At 40.9% G+C, this 20,481-nt stretch overlaps 1 protein-coding gene across 1 annotated transcript in view; it reads left to right on the top strand.

The window, feature by feature from the left end:
• Positions 1-20,481, top strand: part of Fbn2 (fibrillin 2) — a 202,684-nt gene that overhangs the window by 68,062 nt on the left and 114,141 nt on the right. The window contains exon 8 of the mRNA XM_051163405.1: positions 17,938-18,063. Within this exon, the coding sequence (XP_051019362.1) occupies positions 17,938-18,063 (126 nt within the window). The remainder of the gene's footprint in view (positions 1-17,937; positions 18,064-20,481) is intronic.

The following is a 20,481-nucleotide window of genomic DNA, read 5'->3' as shown; positions in this document are numbered from 1 at the left end:
TATCTTTTGCTGCTATGGCATCTCTGCTTTGACAAACCTGGGGGAGATAAATTTTCCATATGAGAATGAAAACTATTTGCTTTTACTCAGATTTCCAAAAGTAAATTAGTTTTAAAATAAGTAATCAACTCCCTGGCTATTTCCCAGAGGGAGGCCTATGTAAGAAATGGTTAGTGAGGGAAAGTGACTGCTAGCAATGGAAGATGGTGAAAACTTGGAAGTCGCCAATGCAAAAAATAAGGTAGACCGACATCTTTTAAATCCTTTGGAACACTTGGGACCTTGAGGTTGAAGCAGACATATTCCTTCTGTTGAATGAGGAAGTGGGACTGCCACACCCAAACCCAGTTTCCAACCCCATAATAAATAATCCTTAATCCCTCTGCCACTTTTGCCACTGTGTTTTAAATGGATTTTTTTTTAATGCCTGAGTCTGGCAGCAGACTATATGTAACAATAATAATAGCTGATGTCCACAGTGCACTTACTGCATGCAACCTGTGGTGATACTGAGACAGTAAGAGAACCCAGTTTACACCGGCTCTTGTACTAAATCATCACAGTGGAGCAGGACATTGGCTTACTAGCGCCAGTCTACTTCCCAACTGAAAACACCAAGGAACAGAGGGCCTAGGATCTCTCTCTCTCTCTCCTAGGAACATGAAGTGGCAGGAATGAGATCCAGCCTGTCAGTGAGACAGGGGTTGCCAAGAGGCACAGCCCAAAAGAGGGCTACATTGACCAGTAGCCCTGTAGTTCAGCTCTTCCTCAGTTGTTCAGGACTCTGGAATATATAACTGGGTCAGAATTAGATGCAGTTTCATGGTCCAGTCACTGGCCATGGAGTTCAGTAAGCTTCATGAGTGAAAAAGGCACCATTTCTCTGCCCTGATGTAACAAAGACAGAAAGCACAGAACTTAGTCTCATTCTTCACTTTGGCCTCCATGCTCACTAGGAGGCTTCCCAGGTCACAGATGATGACAGTTGTATTTAAGTTGGAGCTCTCTGGCTCCAGATGAGTCGCCATCATAGCTGTTTATTCACACTGGGCATTTGAAGCATTTCCACACAGCTAACGTCCATGTGCTTTTCAGGAAACTGGCCCACAAGACCTACTGCCTCAGGAAGCTTTCTTCTCTCAGCGATAGGCTCTGCTGCCTCTCTGGGTGATGCCTTTCCATACTCAGCTAGTGGGTTTTTCCTCACGTCCTACGCTCATTAAAATGTGATTCATTCTGTACCACTGCACTGCACTAATTAGTCGCCAAGACCAGACACTTAGGAGATCTAGGAAAGCAAGAGTCCAGGGCAAGGATATAGAACTGAAATAATCCCCTCGTTCACGGAAGGAATCAACAGCAGTACTCTACAGAATAGTTCTAAAATGGGAGTGTGCCTCAACTATTCCTATGGAAAAATAAGATGACAGCATAAAAGTAGAGAATTAGTGGGTGTGGTGGTAACACCTTTAATCTCAAAATCTAAAATATTTACTATAGTATTTGTATTATCAGCTTTCTGGTCTGAGAAATAGAACCTGAAAGTTCTATTTTAAAAAATCAGAAAGTTCTCTGAAAGATTCTTACCCTCCCCCCACCAAAGTGGAGAACCCTGAAACCTTCAATTAAAGTTTTTTGGGGGGCATTGAAGGGGGTGTTTTGGGGTGTGTGTGTGTGTGACCAAATATAGTTTTTATACATCTTTGGCTTCTTTGTATACTCTGATGAGATGTAAGGAGTGGGAAGGAGAGGAAGAGGAAGGAGGTGGGTTGTAGGAGAGATCATGTGGATGGTGGCATCACAGATCACTCAAGCACACTGAACAATAGGTGACTGTTTCCCCCCTCCTTTTTTTACCTTCTTGATTGTCAAGGACCTAGCATGTGAATAGCCTAGCCCAAAGACATTCAACAGAAATTCCAGTAAGACAGTGCATCAATGAGTATATACTGAATGGTGTTGTGATAACTGCATATCAAACTTGAAAAATATTAGATTAGAATGTCACACTTTATACCAGTATCTATCGACCTTCCTTATCAACCTTCCTAGGGCTGGGACTCTTTAATTGCTCATGTTGTGGTGACCCTCAACTCCCTCAACTATAGAATTGTTTTCGTTGCTACTTCACAACTGTAGTTCTGCTACTGCTATTAATTGTAATGTAAATATCTGTGTTTCCAATGGTCTTAGGCCACCCCTATAAAAGAGACATTGAATCCCCAAAGGGGTCCCTACTCACAGGTTGAGAACTGCTGCCTTAACTCAAAATAAACATTTCTCATAGATGTAAAACTAGGTGTGTGCTAATGACAGAAAGCTGACTCCTCTGTGGAGTAAAAGGATCAGAGAAATGCTTTAAGCCTGGACTTTGATGCTTGGGGGTGAGGGGGGGGAAGCAAAATCTAAAATATATCTCCATTTTGTTTACCAAACCAGTGGAGTGACATGTCACAGGCAAATTGCACTCGCTTTTCCCTTAAGTAATTATAACCAACAAGTAGGGAAGGTTCTCCTGGCATTGTTGATGAGAAAATAATGATCTTAATCTTGAGATTTCTCAAGATGGAAGGTGCAGTAAGCTTTATGCCCTTCACCCACCCAAAGGGGCACTTTTGCCAGGGACTCAAAGCCTCGCTCATGTGAAGGCTGTATTAGAGACAAAGAAGAGATAGGACACATGGAAAGCCTTTGTGGCTAAACACAATCAAATCACCAGAAAAACAAAGCAGAGTTTGTGATGTAATGATGTCATAAGATTTTATATTAGTAATTAGAAGACCACTAACATGTTGCTGTTTGAGTAAAGATCTGAGGGTGTCGGGGAGGAAAGCATGGCTGCCTGGGAAGAAAGACTCTTGTTATGTGCCATTCTGGGTAGCGGCCATTGTTAAACAGAAGCCGAGGCACGCCAGAAGTTTTGGGGAGACATTAAGAGATGTATGTTCTTGAGAAAAGGGAGTAATAGAAGTAACAGGGAGCAGTCATCGTGAAGGGGTTCAGCCTCACGGAAGCCTGAGAAGTGTTTACATTTCTGTGAGAGATGTCCAGACACATTCCTCATGGGTAAGCAGCAGTGAGTGGTTTCCTATAGCATTAAGTGGTCATGCAAGAATGCGGATACATGTGGCTAAGCCAGCCTAACTAGAGTGTGAGTTGAATGAGGTTCATCGGGGAAACCAGTGGGCCATGAAGTCAGCCATTTTGATTTTTGTCGTTTTCTACAGAAAGTACTAGAAAATGACTTCATGATTTTTTTTATGACGCCAGGATTTCCTTGTGAAGGTCCAAGAGCGCACTTGATAGGCTGAGCCTGGAGTGACCCTTCCTTACTCATATATGGTTATGCGATCCGCTTTTCCGTGTACACAGGTAGTGTTTGTATCATACAGTAAATGAACAGATGCTTTTCTGAAGAGCTGGAGATTGAAACTAGGGCCTTGTTCATTCTGATTCTCATCTGTATCCACAGCTGTGGACCACTCACTATCTCAAAAATTAAAGCACATTACCTGTTATGAGAATGTTAAGAAACTAAAGAAAATACAACTGTACCAACTTGAAGGTCAACTCCCTTTGTAGGAATTGTATGTAGTATGTATGTTAGTGAGTGAGCATAGAGATTTCATTAAGTTCCTTTTCTTTCTAAACAGTAAGAGAAGCACAGGCACTTGTGACAGCAGATGGCTGCATTGGAATGTAGAACTAGGTTCATTTTCACTTGAGACCATTTATATAAAAGATAAAAATGAGCTACTCTTAAATGTATCGTTAGAGCATTGAGGAATGGCCAACTTTTTAAATTTTCTTGCAGCATTTTGCCAAAATACTTAAAAATATTGAAGCCTTACGTACCACTAACTAACGAGAACAGGGGTGCATGGTACTGAATTCCTGACACTTGGCCAAGTCCAAATGGTTGTAGTAAATTTAACTTTGGCATTTCCTGACTTTCACGTTCGTGAAATTTTAGTTTTTATCCAACCTCAAAGGGAGATGTTCAATTCATCTTCTCTGCATGGGAAATTTTAAGGAAAGTGTGAAAGGTGAGGAGAATCGAAGCAAAGGGAAATTAAGAGTCTGCTGGAATATGGCGCTGTGCCAGAGTGCTCGCTAAGCGTACATGGGGCTCTGAGTTTGAGCCCCAGATCTGGGAATGGGAAGGAAAACCAAGAAAGGTGCAGAAGACCCCTTAATAGGGCCCCACTTGCTTGTGAGAGATGCTGTCTTACAGATGAGTTGCTTCACCATGTTGAATTCCCAGTAGTTTAAAGTTATAAATAATAATTGGTTTGATTTATCCTAAAAGTCGTGTTCTAAATGTAATATTGCTTCCGAAGTATCATTTTTGTTATTGTTGTTGTTGTTGTTGTTGTTAAAAATTCACAGAGGGTAACAAAATATTTTTACCCTGAATAAAATGATGGTTGGGCTGGGGGAAGGAGGCAGTTGTTAGCCCTGTTAGTAAGTGGCTGTGCTCTCCAAGAAAATCATTTTGGAATGTAAATCAAAAACTAAAGCTCCTGCTGTTTGACTATGGTATTAGTAACTTTTATGTATTTTGAAGTGGAAATAACCTCTCGAGTGTTGTCACAGTGCTACAAAATATCATGATGACATTGCCTCTTGCTGTCAGTACTTATGCCCAAGTTACTTCATACTAGTGTCTAGGAAAATGCAGCGCTGTCTTCAGGCCAACAGGGAACCATTTATTACTACATTTCACAATAGTGGTGTCTCTAAAAATGTTATCAGTCAGCCTAAGTAAACACAAAACTGTTTGTGAAAAGTTCCACTGGCATCCGTTATGCTAATGTACAAAGACCATTTGAAATGCACTTTCCTAGACGGATAGCAATAGAAAAGAGGGATCAAGATATTAGATAAATAAATAGGTAGATAGATATATAGGTAGGTAGGTAGGTAGGTAGGTAGATAGATAGATAGATAGATAGATAGATAGATAGATAGATGGATGGATGATAGATTCTACCATGTAGCCCAGGAATAATAAAAGGCATTGATGTAGAACTGTAGCACTTTCCACACAGTCCCTGGTCTTCTCCATCATCCTAGAAGAATGCCCTTCCCTTCCACCTTTCCAGTGACTGGTCTCACTCGCCAGCTTTCTCACATAAACTGATGGTCATTCTCTAGTTTCTTTTCTGCTTACCTTCCCAGGCTCATTTGTTCCCTCCTACACTTATTTCAGATGCATTCAGCTAGTTCCTTAAATAAATCACTCGCGCCCAGTCTTGTGTGAGCTTTTCCTCCATTCCAGTTATTGTTGGCCTGCTTACCTGTTTGTTCAACTCTCACTTTCCCCGGGGAGATCTCTGTTGCTCCATTTCTCTCTGAATTCTCTTTCCACCAGGCACCACCCTGCTGTCACATTGTCATGCCCTCTTTTCCTCAGGTGTAGTGCTCTTCTTTTGGTCACCACTGCCACCTTCCAGAGAAGGAATTCAGAAAGTCCTTGGTCTCAGCTCAGCTCATCACTTTGATACGCTATTCCTGACACAGGGAAATAATACCTCGTATTCTGCATCCAGCTGGATCCTTTCCCCCTCCATCTTTACATATTTTCTGTCAGTATTCTGTGCTTAGAATCAAAGGGAGGGAGCAGAGTGCATGTGAGACCTGAGTAGAAGTCAAGGCCTGCATGTTTAACTCTCTGTGCTGGTGACTTCTGGGCTTTCCCAACACCCGTCTTCTGCTTCCCTCTATCAGGCAAATGGGAAGAGTCTAGTGTGAACTTACTAAGCCTCAATCTTCTAAATATCCTCATTTTCCATCTCTCCTGCCTTTGATGAAAGGTCTTCCAGTGTTTCCATGGAACGTTGTCCCACCTCTTCCCTTAACCCCATTCTCTTTCTGTCTGCCAGCACTAGTTATTAGTGCTAGCTGCAGCTATATTGCAACTAAAGTCATCCCAAAGGCCACAATAGTCTCCCCCACTGTCACCTCTCACTGCACCGTCCTGCAGACTTCCTTCTGGATAATGTCCTGAAAGCCAGTGTATAGTAGTTACCTGGAGCTGCTCACTGCCTCTCCATTTTATGACATCATATTTGTTCTTTTGAGTCCCTGGCAACATGTTCTTGAGTGTGCGTGACTCAAAGTTGTAGGTGCTGAACATCCAATAGTCACCAGAAGTCGAACAGAGACATTGTCTCAAGCTCAAATTCTTCATCTTACGTCAGTGATGGTTAAAAACGCAGACTTGGGAACAAGCAAAGCAAAAGCTGAAATTCTTTTTAGTTAAGGAAGCAGGAAAGATAAAGGAGGTGCCCATAGCTGCAAGGGACCAGAAGGTTGTGCCACTTTTGAGCTGTTGAGCTGTTTCTCTACTGGCTTTGGTATAGGACTTGGGCAAAGCCTCTTTATCTTCTTGCTTCGATTGTGATCTCTTCTCTCCACTTCTTAACTTCCTCTCACTGATTGTATCTATCCTGATGTCTTTATCCTCAATAGTCTTTTCTGACAATCACTTTCCAAAGTTTAACTGTCTCAAGATAGTGTAACTCAGACTTACACTTAATGAAAACACCATTGATTCCCCTTCAAATACGGTTCTGTCTTGCTTTGCTGGTTTATTCATTTCAGCCCACTGTCTTTCTCTTACCCTTCCTTCCTATGGTAAGGATATTCTCATATTGTCCTTTTCTTCCCCGTCTTGATCTCATCAACTGAAGCTTGATGACCTTGGCTGCCCCTTTCTGCCCTATTAACTCTATTAACTCTGTGCTGTCTTATTTACCAACACTGACAGGTCTTTTTCATCAGCTCTGAACCTGGTCAGCCTCCACCTCACTTTCCAAAATCCAGTTGCCCCTCTTTCCTCCAAAACACAGACAACAAAGGGTTCTAGGTCTTTCTCTTTAAATTTTTGTTTTATCTTATAAATAAATGACTTCAACTCATGGGAAAGTTCATTCCTTACCCAAGAGGCCCCTTCATATTTTGGACCTCACTACTTCCTATCTGGAAAACCCCTTTTGTTTCTCTATGGGTAAAGGTTCTGTCACAATTTTTAAAGTCCCTTATCAGATATTATGACTTCCAAGTGCTTGCTCTGAGTGTCACAACTGAATTGCGTTAGAATTCTGTTATAACCTAGTTTTGTCTTTCAGGACAATCAATCATCTTGTGATTGGTTTTATATCCACTTGAGCAGGTTGCAAATTCCTAGTAATTACAGATCATGCGTCATTAGTTCTTGGTATGTGACAAATTAAAGGCTTTTAATCAACAGTAACTTCTTGAATTTGTGAATGAATAGCATGTATCTAATCATTATTTGTTCTGTCATTGTTTAAAGAAAAGAATTGAAAGGCCTTTTTTTTTTTAAAAGTATATATATATATATTTTTGAATGGAAAGATTCTCTCTTTAATATGGCAGACCAGATGCTTTAAAAACAATGAAAGACTTCATTTTTAACAACAATTTCCAGAACAGGTTCTTGTCTTAAAATAATATACATTATAGATTTTAAAAAGTGCAATTCTCACCTCAAAGGGAACAAGAGTTTATAAATTGCTTGAAATATTTTACCTTTCTAAGGAAATCAGCATTAAGAAGCTAAAGTCTCCATGTTTGTTAAAATACCTATCTCATTCAATCTTTTCTCCATAACAGATAGATGATATATTAATACCTAAATATATCTATGAATTAGAGTTGATGATTCAACAGTGATAATTTAGAAATGACATAACTCCTTTTCCTGTCTCTTTATATGTTTGTACTGTACTGTATGTGCAAAACTTATGAGATTCTAGGAATTGTGTTTTTCAAACGTCTCATAAATACATTGTGTATAAGAGAAAGTAATTTTATGATAACCCACTGGCTGGTATTAAGAAATTAATGTGTCTTCTCTTACTGTTGTAGTAGCAAAGTAATGAGTAGGGTATCATCCTAAATAGATAAATTTAGGATGCTGAATTTAGTAAGGAAAGGCATGAAAAACAGCCAAATACTGCACAAAGACCAAGTAAGAATGCTAGTAGAATTCCTTTTAGCAAGACAGGAATTTAATTGGCAAAAAATACTGTTTTTGAAAAGTCTCAACTGTTTAAAGTCTAGAAAAAAGTAAATAAGGCCCTGTGTAAAAATAACTGTTTCATTGTCAGTTGTCAGATCTTCCACTGATGAGCTGTTATGCATTGCTATCAATTAAGATCTGGCCTAAGAATGCAAGAGTAGTTCAACATCTTCAAATGTATCCATCTAGTGTGTCACAGTAGATTAAAATTATGATCATTGCAGTAGAAGCAGGAAAATAACTGGAAAAAAAAAAAACAGAGACCCAGATCTCTAGTATCACTTCCTGACCAAAAAGATCAACAAATTAGAAGTTTCTTAAAAGGAGTTTCCCCACCTTGATCAAGTGCATCTGTGTAAAGCTACAGCCAACATCTTCTTAAATGCCAAAGAAATGTTTCCCCAATAGCAGTAACAAAACGGAGTCCACTCCCACCATTTTTACTCAGTTGTAGTGGAGGCTGTAGCCAGGGCAATGAGGTGAGGAAGAAAGAATAAGGGCCTTATTGACTAGAACAGCAGAAGAAAACTACAACAGTGTCTCCGTGACTTCAAGGAAGCATCTCAGAAGTCCCAGTGGATGCCTGAAGCTATAGGTAGTATCTACCTGTTGTGTCTTTCTTCATAGTTCAGTTAGTTAGCTAGCTCTTTACATGTGTATATGTAGTAATACATGCATGCATGTTTGTTGTAAAGTTTAACTTACACATGAGGCATGGTAGTTTGGTGCAGTAATCACATTGGTACAGTTAGGGGGCTGGGCACAGTGGCACACACTTGTAATCCCAGCACTCAGGGAAGCAGAAGCAGGCAGATCTCTGGGTTTGAGGCCAGCCTGGTCTACAAAGTGAGTCCAGGACACCCAGGGCTACACAGAGAAATCCTGTCTTGAAAAACCAAGACAAAATAAAAATGACAACAAAACAAAACGACACATACACACACAAAAAAAACCCTAAAACTAAAACAAAAACAAAACCAGGAAACTCTCAAGGAAAATGTAGGCAGTGTGGATGTGCTCAGTAAGGAGATGTTTGAATCCTAAGTAAAATGCAAAATTTTATCACACTACTCAAAACGTACACAATGACCTATTTTCCACTTAATGGTTTTGGGCTACTTGAACATGGCTAACTGAAATCACAGAACATGGAGCCATGTATTAAAGAGGTGTTGTGACCAAGCCATGCCAGAGACAAATACACATATGCCTTCCCAGTGTCAGAATTTATTGAGTAAAAATAAATTTATACACTACAGAGGTTTCAAACCAGCGGTCTGTCTGATTATTATGTCTTTCTCTTGGTGACCTAGTTGAGAGGAATGCATTCTTTTATTCCAGTTTTAGTTATTAACATTTACTCTTATATAAGAGATCACACACATCACTCTGTGTGTGTGTATTTTTAAAATTTTTGTTGTTGTTGTTTATTTATTATGTATACAATGCACATCAGATCATATTATAGATGGTTGTGAGCCACCATGTGGTTGCTGGGAATTGAACTCAGGATCTCTGGAAGAACAGTTGGTGCTCTTAACCTCTGAGCCATCTCTCCAGCCCGTGTGTGTGTGTGTGTGTGTGTGTGTGTATTTATATGGGATACAAAATGGATATAAGGGATAAGAGGCTACAGAAGAATTTTAAGAGGTTTCAGAAGTATGCTGATAAGATAACGGCCCCAGATCAGCCATAGGAAAAAGGGCAAGACCTGGTCAATAGCCAGAAGAAACAAACAGGTCCAGAGGGTGAACAGGAAGATGAGCATAAGGCTACTGAGGAGATTGCATCAACAATGGGACTAGCTGAGGAATAGTGGGAAGTCTCCTGCCTGTTGATCCTTGCTGCACACTCACAGTGACAGGTCAGTGATTGAAAGCATCATTGGCACCATCTTAGTGGTGGATGCCTATGTTGTCATGGGGTCCACATGAGGGAGTTTTACTCTTTAATGACTCCACTGTACCAGATAAGGTCTTGACCCTGGTCTCCCTAATATGATTTTAGTATGCTCATGTGCCCCTGCAGTCTCAGTTTACCTATATTAATGTGTCAGGACTAAGTCATGTATCAGTCTTTGATACATGGGTGGTACTGGAGGAGTGGTATTGCGTATGAACGTCCCTAGGCTCGCAGTAATTTCCATCCTCAAAATGTAGTCAGGAGCTGCTCATGAGATGCAGTGTTTCAGCACGAGGCACAGCCTGGTCTCAACAAGGGGAATACTATGTCTGTGGATGGATGTACTTAGCAGATGAGAGAGCACCCCAATGCAATGGTGTATCCCCTAATGAGTCTGCTCTACAAAAGACAGTAGAGGTGGTAAATTGGTTCACCATTGCTGCAGTTCAGGGTCAATACACAAAACAAGTTTGTACATATTGACAGTGAGCATTCTCAAAGTGAAATTAAGATAATTCCATTAATAAGATTAAAGAAAGAAGGAAATGCTTTGGAATACATTTAAGAGGAATCAAATGATTTAGCCCACTAAAAACTATAAATGTTTTTAAGTAAATTAAAAAATAAACGGAAATACAGTCTACTTTTATAGATTGATATTCAGCTTAATATTGCTGAAATGCAATGAGATGGCAGAGAGCATGCTGGGAAACCACAAAGCCTACCCCAGTGACACACCTCCTCCATGAAAGCCATACCTCTTAATATTTCCCAAACAGTTCACTAACTGGGTACCAAGTGTTCAAACACATGAACCTATACAGGCCTCTCTCAGTCAAACCATCACAACACCCAATAATAAAATGTCTGTTTATTGAAGTGGGCAAAGGAATTAAATACATTTTTCTTCAAAGAATATGCACAAGGGCCAGTAAGTATAACCATGAAAATATCAGCAAGGTATCATTAGTGAAGTGCATTCTGCAGTGTGACAGCATTCCACCACCATTTACACACACACACACACACACACACACACACACACACACACACACCTGCAACAAACAAACACTAGAGAATAAATGTAGCTAAAGATATAAGAAATGGGAATGCCCATACACTGTAGTGGGAGTATAAAGTATCACTGCCACTTTGAAGACAGTTAGTTGGGGTTCATGGCTCATTAGATGTCATGTTGACGGCAGCTTTGTGTCCACTAGCACCCGAATACAAACCACCCAAATGTCCACAGCGGATGATAAGCTGCATAGCACTTTCAGCAACCCAAAGGAACACAGTGCTGAAACACACCACAGCATGGAGCAGCATTGCAAATATCAGGCTACACGGAAGCAGCGTGTTACGAAAGACCACATGCTTCATGATCTCCTTTGCATGGACTGTGCAGAATAGCCAGATGTGTAATGACAGAGTTGAGATTAATGGTTACCGAGGCTTGCCAGAGGCCATGAAGAGTGATTAATAGTGCAGTGGAAATTGTCATGGGGGGATGAAGGTGTCATAAAATTAGGTTGCAGTGATGGCTGTGCAGCCCTGCACTGTATTTAGAAAGATAGAGTAGAATTTAATAAGCTGGTATATGAATTGTACAGTATAGGAATTGTTTCTCACTTAAGCCGTTCACATACAATGCAACTCTGAGTGATGTTCGTACACGTTGTGTTTTCAAAACCTGAGTAGGAGAAAACAAGCATGAGTTTTCCACTTGCAATTCATTTTGTCTCACCAGCATTATCCTATTCTGACTTTTTAAAACCACTGCAATTGATGATTGTGTGTCACATCCCAGCTCATAGATTTACACAGTGTCCACCAATACACATCAATGAATGGAAATTTAGGGTAAAACAAAACAATTATATTTCAGAAAAAAAAAGTTCTGCAGATTGTACCTAATGTATACAGGTCACTGGCACTGGTGGGAAGGAAGCATCTGAGCAGTATTTTATAAACAAAAGCTCTTGTTTTATTTTCACTAGCTTTTCTGGGGCCAGTGCTAATGGGGGCCTTTAGATGATGCCGTGTCTCTGTTACAAGAGAGCATCCCATGGGTGGTGTTCTTAGGAGTCATTGATAATGTGAGCTCACTCCGCTCGCTAAGTTAGCACCATATCCTGCTAATAATAAGACCTATAAGAACATGAGGTGATGTGGCTTGGCAGTCAGAAAGCCATCAGACGGGGCTTTTTTGACCCCGTTTTCCTTTCAGAAAGCCCCGTGCTCAGATCCATCAGCTCTCCACACACTGCATTTTCTCTTACCTCACCCCTCGGTTTCTAGATCTCTTCCTTGGCCTCTATCCTCTTATACCCTGATCTCTTCTTCCTGGACTTTTATCTCTTCTCCTCATGAATTTCCCTTAGAGGCTGATGCTTTTCACAGTTGCCTCTTTACGTTTGGCCCCTATTCATTTCACCGTTTGAGCGCACATCCATTGTTACACCTAATGCAAGCTGCGGGCTTGCTGGTAAAACCTAAGAGAGCACGTTCAGAATTTAGCCCTCAGCTGAATTCCGTACCCAGAATTTCAGTTGTGTAGACCATTTGTCTACCTCCCTCAAGCCAAACTTTCCCATAGTATGGCTCCCCTTCCCCATGTCCCATCTTTTATTCACTCTCCACCATCTGTCTGTCAATCACAGTAGATTTCTAACCTGTCTTCTTGGTTACAGAGTCCTGTTGTTTTGTCCTCATTCCTTCTACTTCTCTTCTTCACGAAGCCTAACCGCAGGCATCCTGCAATATTGATTATTCCTGTAATGCTCTTGTTCTATTTAAAAATCTTTCTTAGAAATCAGATGCTCCTTCAGAATAAAAGCCAAAGCTCTGGAGATGATGCACCAGGATTTGGCACGTGGCTTCCTAACTACACCTTTACTCTAACATTTCCTCACGCAAATCCCAGTCTTCAGCTGTGCCATGTTTCAGACTCACTCTCACCCCCTTCTACTTTTTGTCACTTATAAGTCTAAACTTAGTTATGTTAAGGACTCCAGGCTTACGCCAGTGAAGACACTCCTCGCATTAGGATTAGGATAAAAGAGAATACTTGTGGGGCCTATCTCGAGTGAGTTTTCCATCCTCTTAAGAGGCCAGAGACCCTGGAGAAAGAGCTTGTCTTTTACTGGCCATGCTTGCTGGAGCCAATTTGACCCCAGCAGGGAAAACAGATGGATGTTGAAGTCAGAGTTCAGAAAGGCTGTCTCTAGATGTTCCGATCTCTTACTAACTGCTGAAGCTTCCCCATTTTCCAAAAAATTTCCAGGAAACAGAATTTGGTCAAGGAAAATTGGACTTTTCCCGTTTAGCCAAGCCAGAGTTTTCTCTGTACCCAGCCTGTATCAATTCATAGAAACCTAGTATTCATAGTAAAGTAATACAAAGAGCAGAATATTTAGACTGCTGGGTATAGTCTGCAATTTGTGGAGTACAAGCAGGAAGACAGTCGTCTTGACCCCATATTGCCTCCATTCTCAGCACACCATCTTGATTCTCCTATAGTTAATATGGTTTTGAAACATCAGCCCAAGTGTCTTGAGACTTTAACAGGAAATATTGATCTAACCAATCCTGAGATCCATGTTATTGGACTTTGAGCTATGATACTATTAAAATCTCTGGCTTATGTTTAGATCAGTCTTTCTGATAATTGAAAACTAAGGCTTTTGCCATTAATCCCAGCACTCGGAAGGCAGAGGCAGACAGATCACTATGATTTCGAGGCCAGTGGTCTACAAAGTGAGTTCCAGGACAGCCAGGGCTGTTACACAGAGAAGCCCTGTCTTGAAAAACCAAAAAATTAATTAATGAAAATGTTCAAGAAGATATGAGTAAGCATAATAGATGTGCAGGAATGGTTTTACTTTTTCCCTTGAAAAGTCCTGCCTCCCTTAGGCTTATATTGATATGGAACTTCCTTCCCAGTATGATTATATCATAGATTACTGAAGACATAACTAAAAAGAGAACTTAATTCAGGTAGCTCACTTAACATAAATGTTAATGCTAAATTTTATTATATGAATACATACTAGGAATTCTTCTATGAAAATGTCTGAACCGTTATTATGGTTTTTTTGGTTGCTTGGTTGGATGGTTGGTTGGTTGGTTGGTTGGTTGATTGCCTAGTTGGTTGGTTGGGTGGGCGGGTGGGTGGTTGGTTGCCTGGTTGGTTGGTTTGCCTTTTTGGTTTTGGTTTGGTTTGGTTTGGTTTTCACCTATCTCTATAATTATTAAAATTTTGGGAATCATTTTCCTAAAAATAGTTTTTAAAAAATCATCTTCTTTATACAGAACCCTCCAGCTTCCTGACAGGGTATTTGTAGCATTTATCTATTTTTGAACCTAACCTTTTAAGGTTCTATCTCATTCTAAGTCCACATAGATCTTGTATAATTTTAACAGATAACCTCAAATTTTACTGTCATAGTGTGCTGCTTGGTTTCCATCAACTTAACAAAAATTCGAGTCAGCCAGGAAAAGGATAATTTGTTTTGAGTTTATTAATTGATTGATGTCAGATTATCCAGCCCACTGTGGGTGGTACTCCCTGTAGGCAGGTGTTTCGGGTGCCATGGGAGAGAAAGACAGTAAGCAGCCCTCCTCTGTATGGACTAAGTGCCTTAGTGACCATTTCTGAGTCCCTAACAAGGCATTGATGTTGTACCAAGGACAGAAAAGCATTCCCCTTGGAGTCATTTAACCAAGAGCAAATCCAGATTTGGATTCTCCACTTCATGCTGCCTGAGTCTTCTGTCTCTGTCTGTCTGTTATATGTGTCTGATTCTGTGCCTGTGTCTGTCCGTTGTGTCTGTCCTACACAAAGCGTTTTTTTTTTTTTTGTTTTGTTTTGTTTTTTTTCTGTCTTTACTGAACTGCACAGAAAGCATCACATAAGGAAGGGGTGGGACTCCTTACAGAAACCTTTGAGTTTTACAAGGGATTAAGTCACTGGCTCCAACTGATCCCAAATGACCCAGAAAACAAACATCATTGTTTGTCAACCAATATCTATAAATGGTTGCTTTCAACCTTTATGGTAGAATTTAGGACGTTGTCCTCAGCTTCTGCATTTGCTGCTTTCAGGGAATGATGAGCACACATTATTTGCATCAGGGGAATGGAAGAGTGTATTACTTAAGAGTGCAGCTATACGTTAGCTTAGGTTGTAAATGTTGTTTATATAAGAAACCCAAGGCAAGTAAGACTGACTCTTGCATCATTCTCTTAAAAGCAGATTAAACAAACCATTTGAGTACAAATAAGTTAGTGATCGTAAGTCTAAAGTGACCTCAGGGAATATAAGGTCCAGCAAAAGTTCCAGTCTTGTAGAATATAAGAGATATTTGTGTAATCTTGTATCACTACACTTCTCCGTGACCTCTGCTTCAGTTCCTGTCTCCAGGTTCCTTCCTTGAGTTCCTGCCTTAGCTTGCCTCATTTATTGTTTTTGGCCAGTGTTTTATCGCAATAGAAAACAGACTAGGACACATGTATCTTTCTGTATCCCAGGTATTTCTGCCAAAAATACCACCACTACCCCCCAATGTCAGGTATCTTTCACTTTTAGGTTTTTGACAAAATCATCTTTTTAAAAGAAATGCTTACAAAGAAACATTAGTGTTCAAATGAAGGACATGAGATTGTACAATATTCAAGGATTTTCATTAATCCTAAACTACCCCAACTCCTGGGTTGTTGGTATTTCTAGACAACGAAGAGAAAACAGATGAAGGGTTCAGCCTGCCATTTGTGCTGCCTGCTTTACATCAGGCTATTCTCTGTGTTTTCTCCCTCGGGGAGTAGTGATTTATCACATTACTTGTTGATTGCAGTCTATCTGTTCTTGCTTCAACTCCATGCTACTCTCCCGTGTATGCAAGCTCGGTGCAGGAAGATGGCAACACAGGATGCAATAAGTCCTAATTTGCACACATGGTTTCACTTTTCTGGATGAAGGCTGATGGGAGTGCTATTACCACATTACACATTTGCTCCTCATTTGTGTAGGCAATTCATGCTAGCTCTCGGGGGACCCGTAGGTGTGGGTTTGTGCCTCTATCCTTCAGCAGCTGTTGAATCTCGAATGAAGATAATATTTTAAAGGATGCCTGATTGTTAACCTTCTTTTCGAAGAACATACAAAGGAGATAGCCAAATCTAACGGTTGCTTCATGATGCAACCTGTTAGCCTGGAGACTTGTCAGAATGAATGGACAAAAAGTAATAAGATCAACAGATCAACAGAAGAATACCAAAGGGTGATGGCTAACTTTGTGTTATTTGAAACTTTGAATCACATCACTTATTGCTTGGAGTCTCTGTTCCTGCTTCATCTCTGTGCTGCTCTCCTTTGTGTGAAAGAGCAGTGTACACAGATGGCAGCACGGGATGCAACAGGTCTGAATTTGCACACACATTTCCTAGTTTTAATTACCTTCTGACTGAGAATCTCATACCTGTATATGATGTGTTTGAGCAAATGTCCCCATTCACTCCTTTCCAATGCCTTATCTTCCTCACTACTTTTTCTCCCCCCAACTGCTCTGTTTTTGGGCCCACTTTGTACCACCCGTATGTGTATGGGTGTAAGGACTGTTTATTGAGGAGTAACTTTTCAAGGACCTCATCCCTAAAGACAACTGCCTGTCTCTTCTCTGGCAGCCATCAGTTGCCAAGAGCTCCTCAACGAAAGGCAGGCTTTAAGTCCACCTCCCTTCTCCATACAGGATTTTGGCTAGCTTCGTCTTTTGCATGTTGTCACAGGCCCTGTGAGTTCATGTGAATTTCATGTGTATTGTCATGTTCAGGAAATACTGCTTCCCTGTGGAAGTTCACCACCCCTTACAATCTTTCTGCTCCTTCTGCCATGATCCCTGAGGCTTAGCGGGTAGGGATGTAATTATGGAGCTTAAATGTTTTCCCTTGCATTTATAATTAAAAAGCAATTATTTCCCATGTCTTTTAAATTGAGACATTCTAAAAGAATGTATACAACACAAGAGGACAAGAACATAAAAGAAACAAAAAGTTCCCATTTCCTTTGATTTTAAGTAATTATGTTTATGACTTTTATAATTGCTTCCTCTATTCATTGGTCTTTACTATGCCAGCGTCTTTGCAAACAGTGCCAACAATTGGGTATCCCTGGCTGGGTTTTCTCCCAGTGGCTCATTTCCTTTTGTAAAAAGGATTAGCATTCAGCTCCCAGTGTGTCTAATTGAGGTTTTGTTTGACTTTCCACCTCTCTGTGCTCACGGGATTAAGAGAGAAGTACAGGAAACCTTATAGAAAACGCTCAGGTTTCCTGCTTTAGGGACAAGTTAAGAAAAAAAAACAGACTTTCGTTCCTGTGAAAGGAAACTGTCCATTCTCAGAATGAAGCCGGGGAGATAAGCACAGAGCACCACAGTAGGGCCTCTCGGGTTTTCCCTTTGCCATAGTTCTACATTGTTCCAAATCAGTCTTATTCCCAGAATGTCAAATGTACCCACATTCAAATGAACCTACCAAAAACATATCCTACAGCCAAATACGGGAAAAAAAATCCGATCCCCTTTGTTGGTCCAAATGATTATTGTAAAAATTAGCTATATGTTTGTATTTAATTATTCCATATTTAAAAGGTAATTGTATATGTGTTTTTTGAAGGGCTCTCTAGTAGGATAATTCCCTTGTTGATGCAGAATAGAAACTAAAACTTTGCCATCTTTACTTATTTGCAATTTTTAGTTGCATTTGCAGGGAAACGACCGTATAGAGTTTGCTTTAGTTGGCCTTGTTCTGCTGCCCTGAGAGGTTACTCTCATCTAGGTTCCCATAGATACCTGTGAGAAATTCCTTAGGGCCTGAAACAAGAGTATCTTCGGGGTTATATGATCTGCCTAATCAACCCTGAGTGCTCGCATGGCTTTTAAATCCTTTTGTTTAATGAAGGCCTTTCTCAATTATCTTCCCTTGATTAGACATCGATGAGTGCAGCGTGCTTCCTGGGGTCTGTGAAACGGGCGACTGTTCCAACACCGTGGGAAGCTATTTTTGTCTCTGCCCACGTGGCTTCGTAACCTCGACAGATGGCTCTCGGTGCATCGGTAAGCCTTGCATCTTGAAGGTACAGTATGCGTGCGGCTTCTTTATAATGACAGAACAGCCCAAACAGGTATGAGGATGGTAATAATTATAAAACCACTGGGAGAGTGGATGGAAGGGTTGGTCGAAAGCCTTAACAGTATTCAACATCATGGGGGTGGGGGTGGGGTGGATAGACCAGATCCTGTCCATAAAGTCTTCCCTTTCGGGAGCCATCTGGCTTAGTTTTATGTTGTCAAAATCATTTTTTGGAGGAAAGAGAGTCTTGCTCAAGACGTGTAACTGTTGCCCAGTAATGCAGGCACAGAACACAAGAAAGATGCAAAGTAGGCTCCGGGAGCTGGAATACAGTAATTAAAGGTTCTTCTGTTGCTATGCATCACGACAACAGACAACAGCTTATTTACTTAAAGCTTGTTTATTCTGGTAAAAAAAAAAAAAAAATACTTATTACAAAGAAAGATTTGGCACCCCTAATCTTGTGTTTCAAGCATATTTAAATTAAAGCCAAATATATTTACACGGTCTGGTCTGTTTAGAGAGATGAGGCTGTACTTTGTAGGCATGCTGAAGGTCATCCACTGGGGAACATGCCTTAGGCCTCTGTCTTGGGAGCCCAGAGCTTATGACATGCGTCTGCTGTTACAACCATGGTATAGTTAGCAACCTTCACATGTCTCGCCTTGAGCGTTCATCCTGGCCAGTTCCAATGTTGAGCTGATAAGAGCTGCAAAGAGATGGGAAACTATGGACAATTTCTGTAGCAACACTCAAGATGTACGTTTCATGATCCACGGAAGGGAACCAGTGGCAGAATGAGGCTTTCCCCCAAGCCTGGCAGTTAGTGTATCAGTAGTTCTCCCAGGAATCTATGGGTCCTAGTGATGGTACCAAGTAAACCAACTCTGTAGCTGCAACTACAGAGTTAAGGAGAGAAACTGAAAATCTCATAGCAGTAATAAAGGGCTATAGCTTGAACCCATTTGGTTTACCTACCAGGTACTAAGCTAGCTATGGCCAGCCATCAGTGAACATGAAAGGTGTGTGTCCTACCATCAGAAGGCTACGTTGTCATCACAGACAGTAGACAACAAGATAGGCATGTCAGCAGCTGGAGGAAGAGTAGTAGTAGGGGCAGTGATAGCCACAGCTATCGCTTATGAATTGTTAGGCCTCGGGCAAGCTGCTGGTCCCTCTCCACCTCCGCTATAGAAAGTGTTCAGTAATCCATTATGATCTCAGTTATTAGGAGAAAAAAAAGATACATTTCACCACAAGATTTATGGATGCTAGCGATTTTTTTTTCTTGTTTGTTTTATCATTAAATTAAAATTCTGTCTCTTGCATGTCTTCACTGGGCTCCGGGGCCTTTAAGAGTCAGGCCCAGCTTGCATTCTGAGCTCATCTGTAGGGACCTTCACCTTGCATACATATGTCTCATGCTAAATTGGACGGTACTGTCTTGTTTGCCTATAAACTCCTCGGCCTGGGTTGTCATGGTTCATCCTTACAATACTCATGAGAGCTCACTCCTTCTTTGAGCTACAAATCAGGAATTAGTTTTAGTAGCCACCACAGCTTAATCTCAGTTTACTTCTTGCGCAGAACGACTGAGCCCCTCCACACAATCCAACTCCCCCATGGCTCAGGGTCTGTTGTTCTCCCACAAGTACTGGTGCGTTTCCCACCAGCCAGACTTCGGGGTCCTGCCTTAGTCAGCCTCATGGATCTTAGACTCCATGTTATACGTCATAGGCACCTCCTGCCGAGCAAATGCGCCTGAACGATGTGAAAACCACCAAAGGCAAGAATGAGATGGTACTGGATATAGGAGTTAATGATGTCATTGTATCCTTTGGCCTCTGGATGGACAGGATGATGCAGGGCTGAGTCCGGGCCATCCAGAAATCCCCTTCATTTCAAAGGAAACATTATATCCCTGGGGACAGAAGGAGGGAAGAATAGGTATGTGTTTCCATGCGTGAAAAGAAAGGAAGGAAGAAAGACAGCATTCTGATGTGTAAGAGGTTTCTGAGTATTCAAAATTAGAAGTGTATATTTTCTTAGATTGAATTTATTTATGATCAAATCATCTCCCTCAGTTGTTTGTTTTGTAAGTGTATCATGCATGCACATGCTGATGATGCTGAGCTGGGCAAACTCAGAATTGTCGTCAGTATGAGACTACATGCTATTTGAGCTGTGTTCGCAAAGTGATGCTTGCCGACTGTGCCCTGCTTCCTTGTCCTAGTCAGCAGTGTTCTCCCCACAGTGTCATAAGAAAATCAATAAAGTAAATATGCTGAATCCAAAGCACGTTATAAAACATCAGTGAACGAGATCCATTTTCTCTTGTGAACAAGAGCAGAATCTCTTGGGGCAGAAGCATCCAGCTAGTCATTTTAATTTTCATATAGCTT

This window comes from Acomys russatus, chromosome 20 (genome assembly GCF_903995435.1).
Source record: "Acomys russatus chromosome 20, mAcoRus1.1, whole genome shotgun sequence".
NCBI lineage: Eukaryota > Metazoa > Chordata > Mammalia > Rodentia > Muridae > Acomys > Acomys russatus.
Note: the sequence above shows the minus strand (reverse complement) of the source record. Positions and strands in the feature narration are given on the sequence as shown.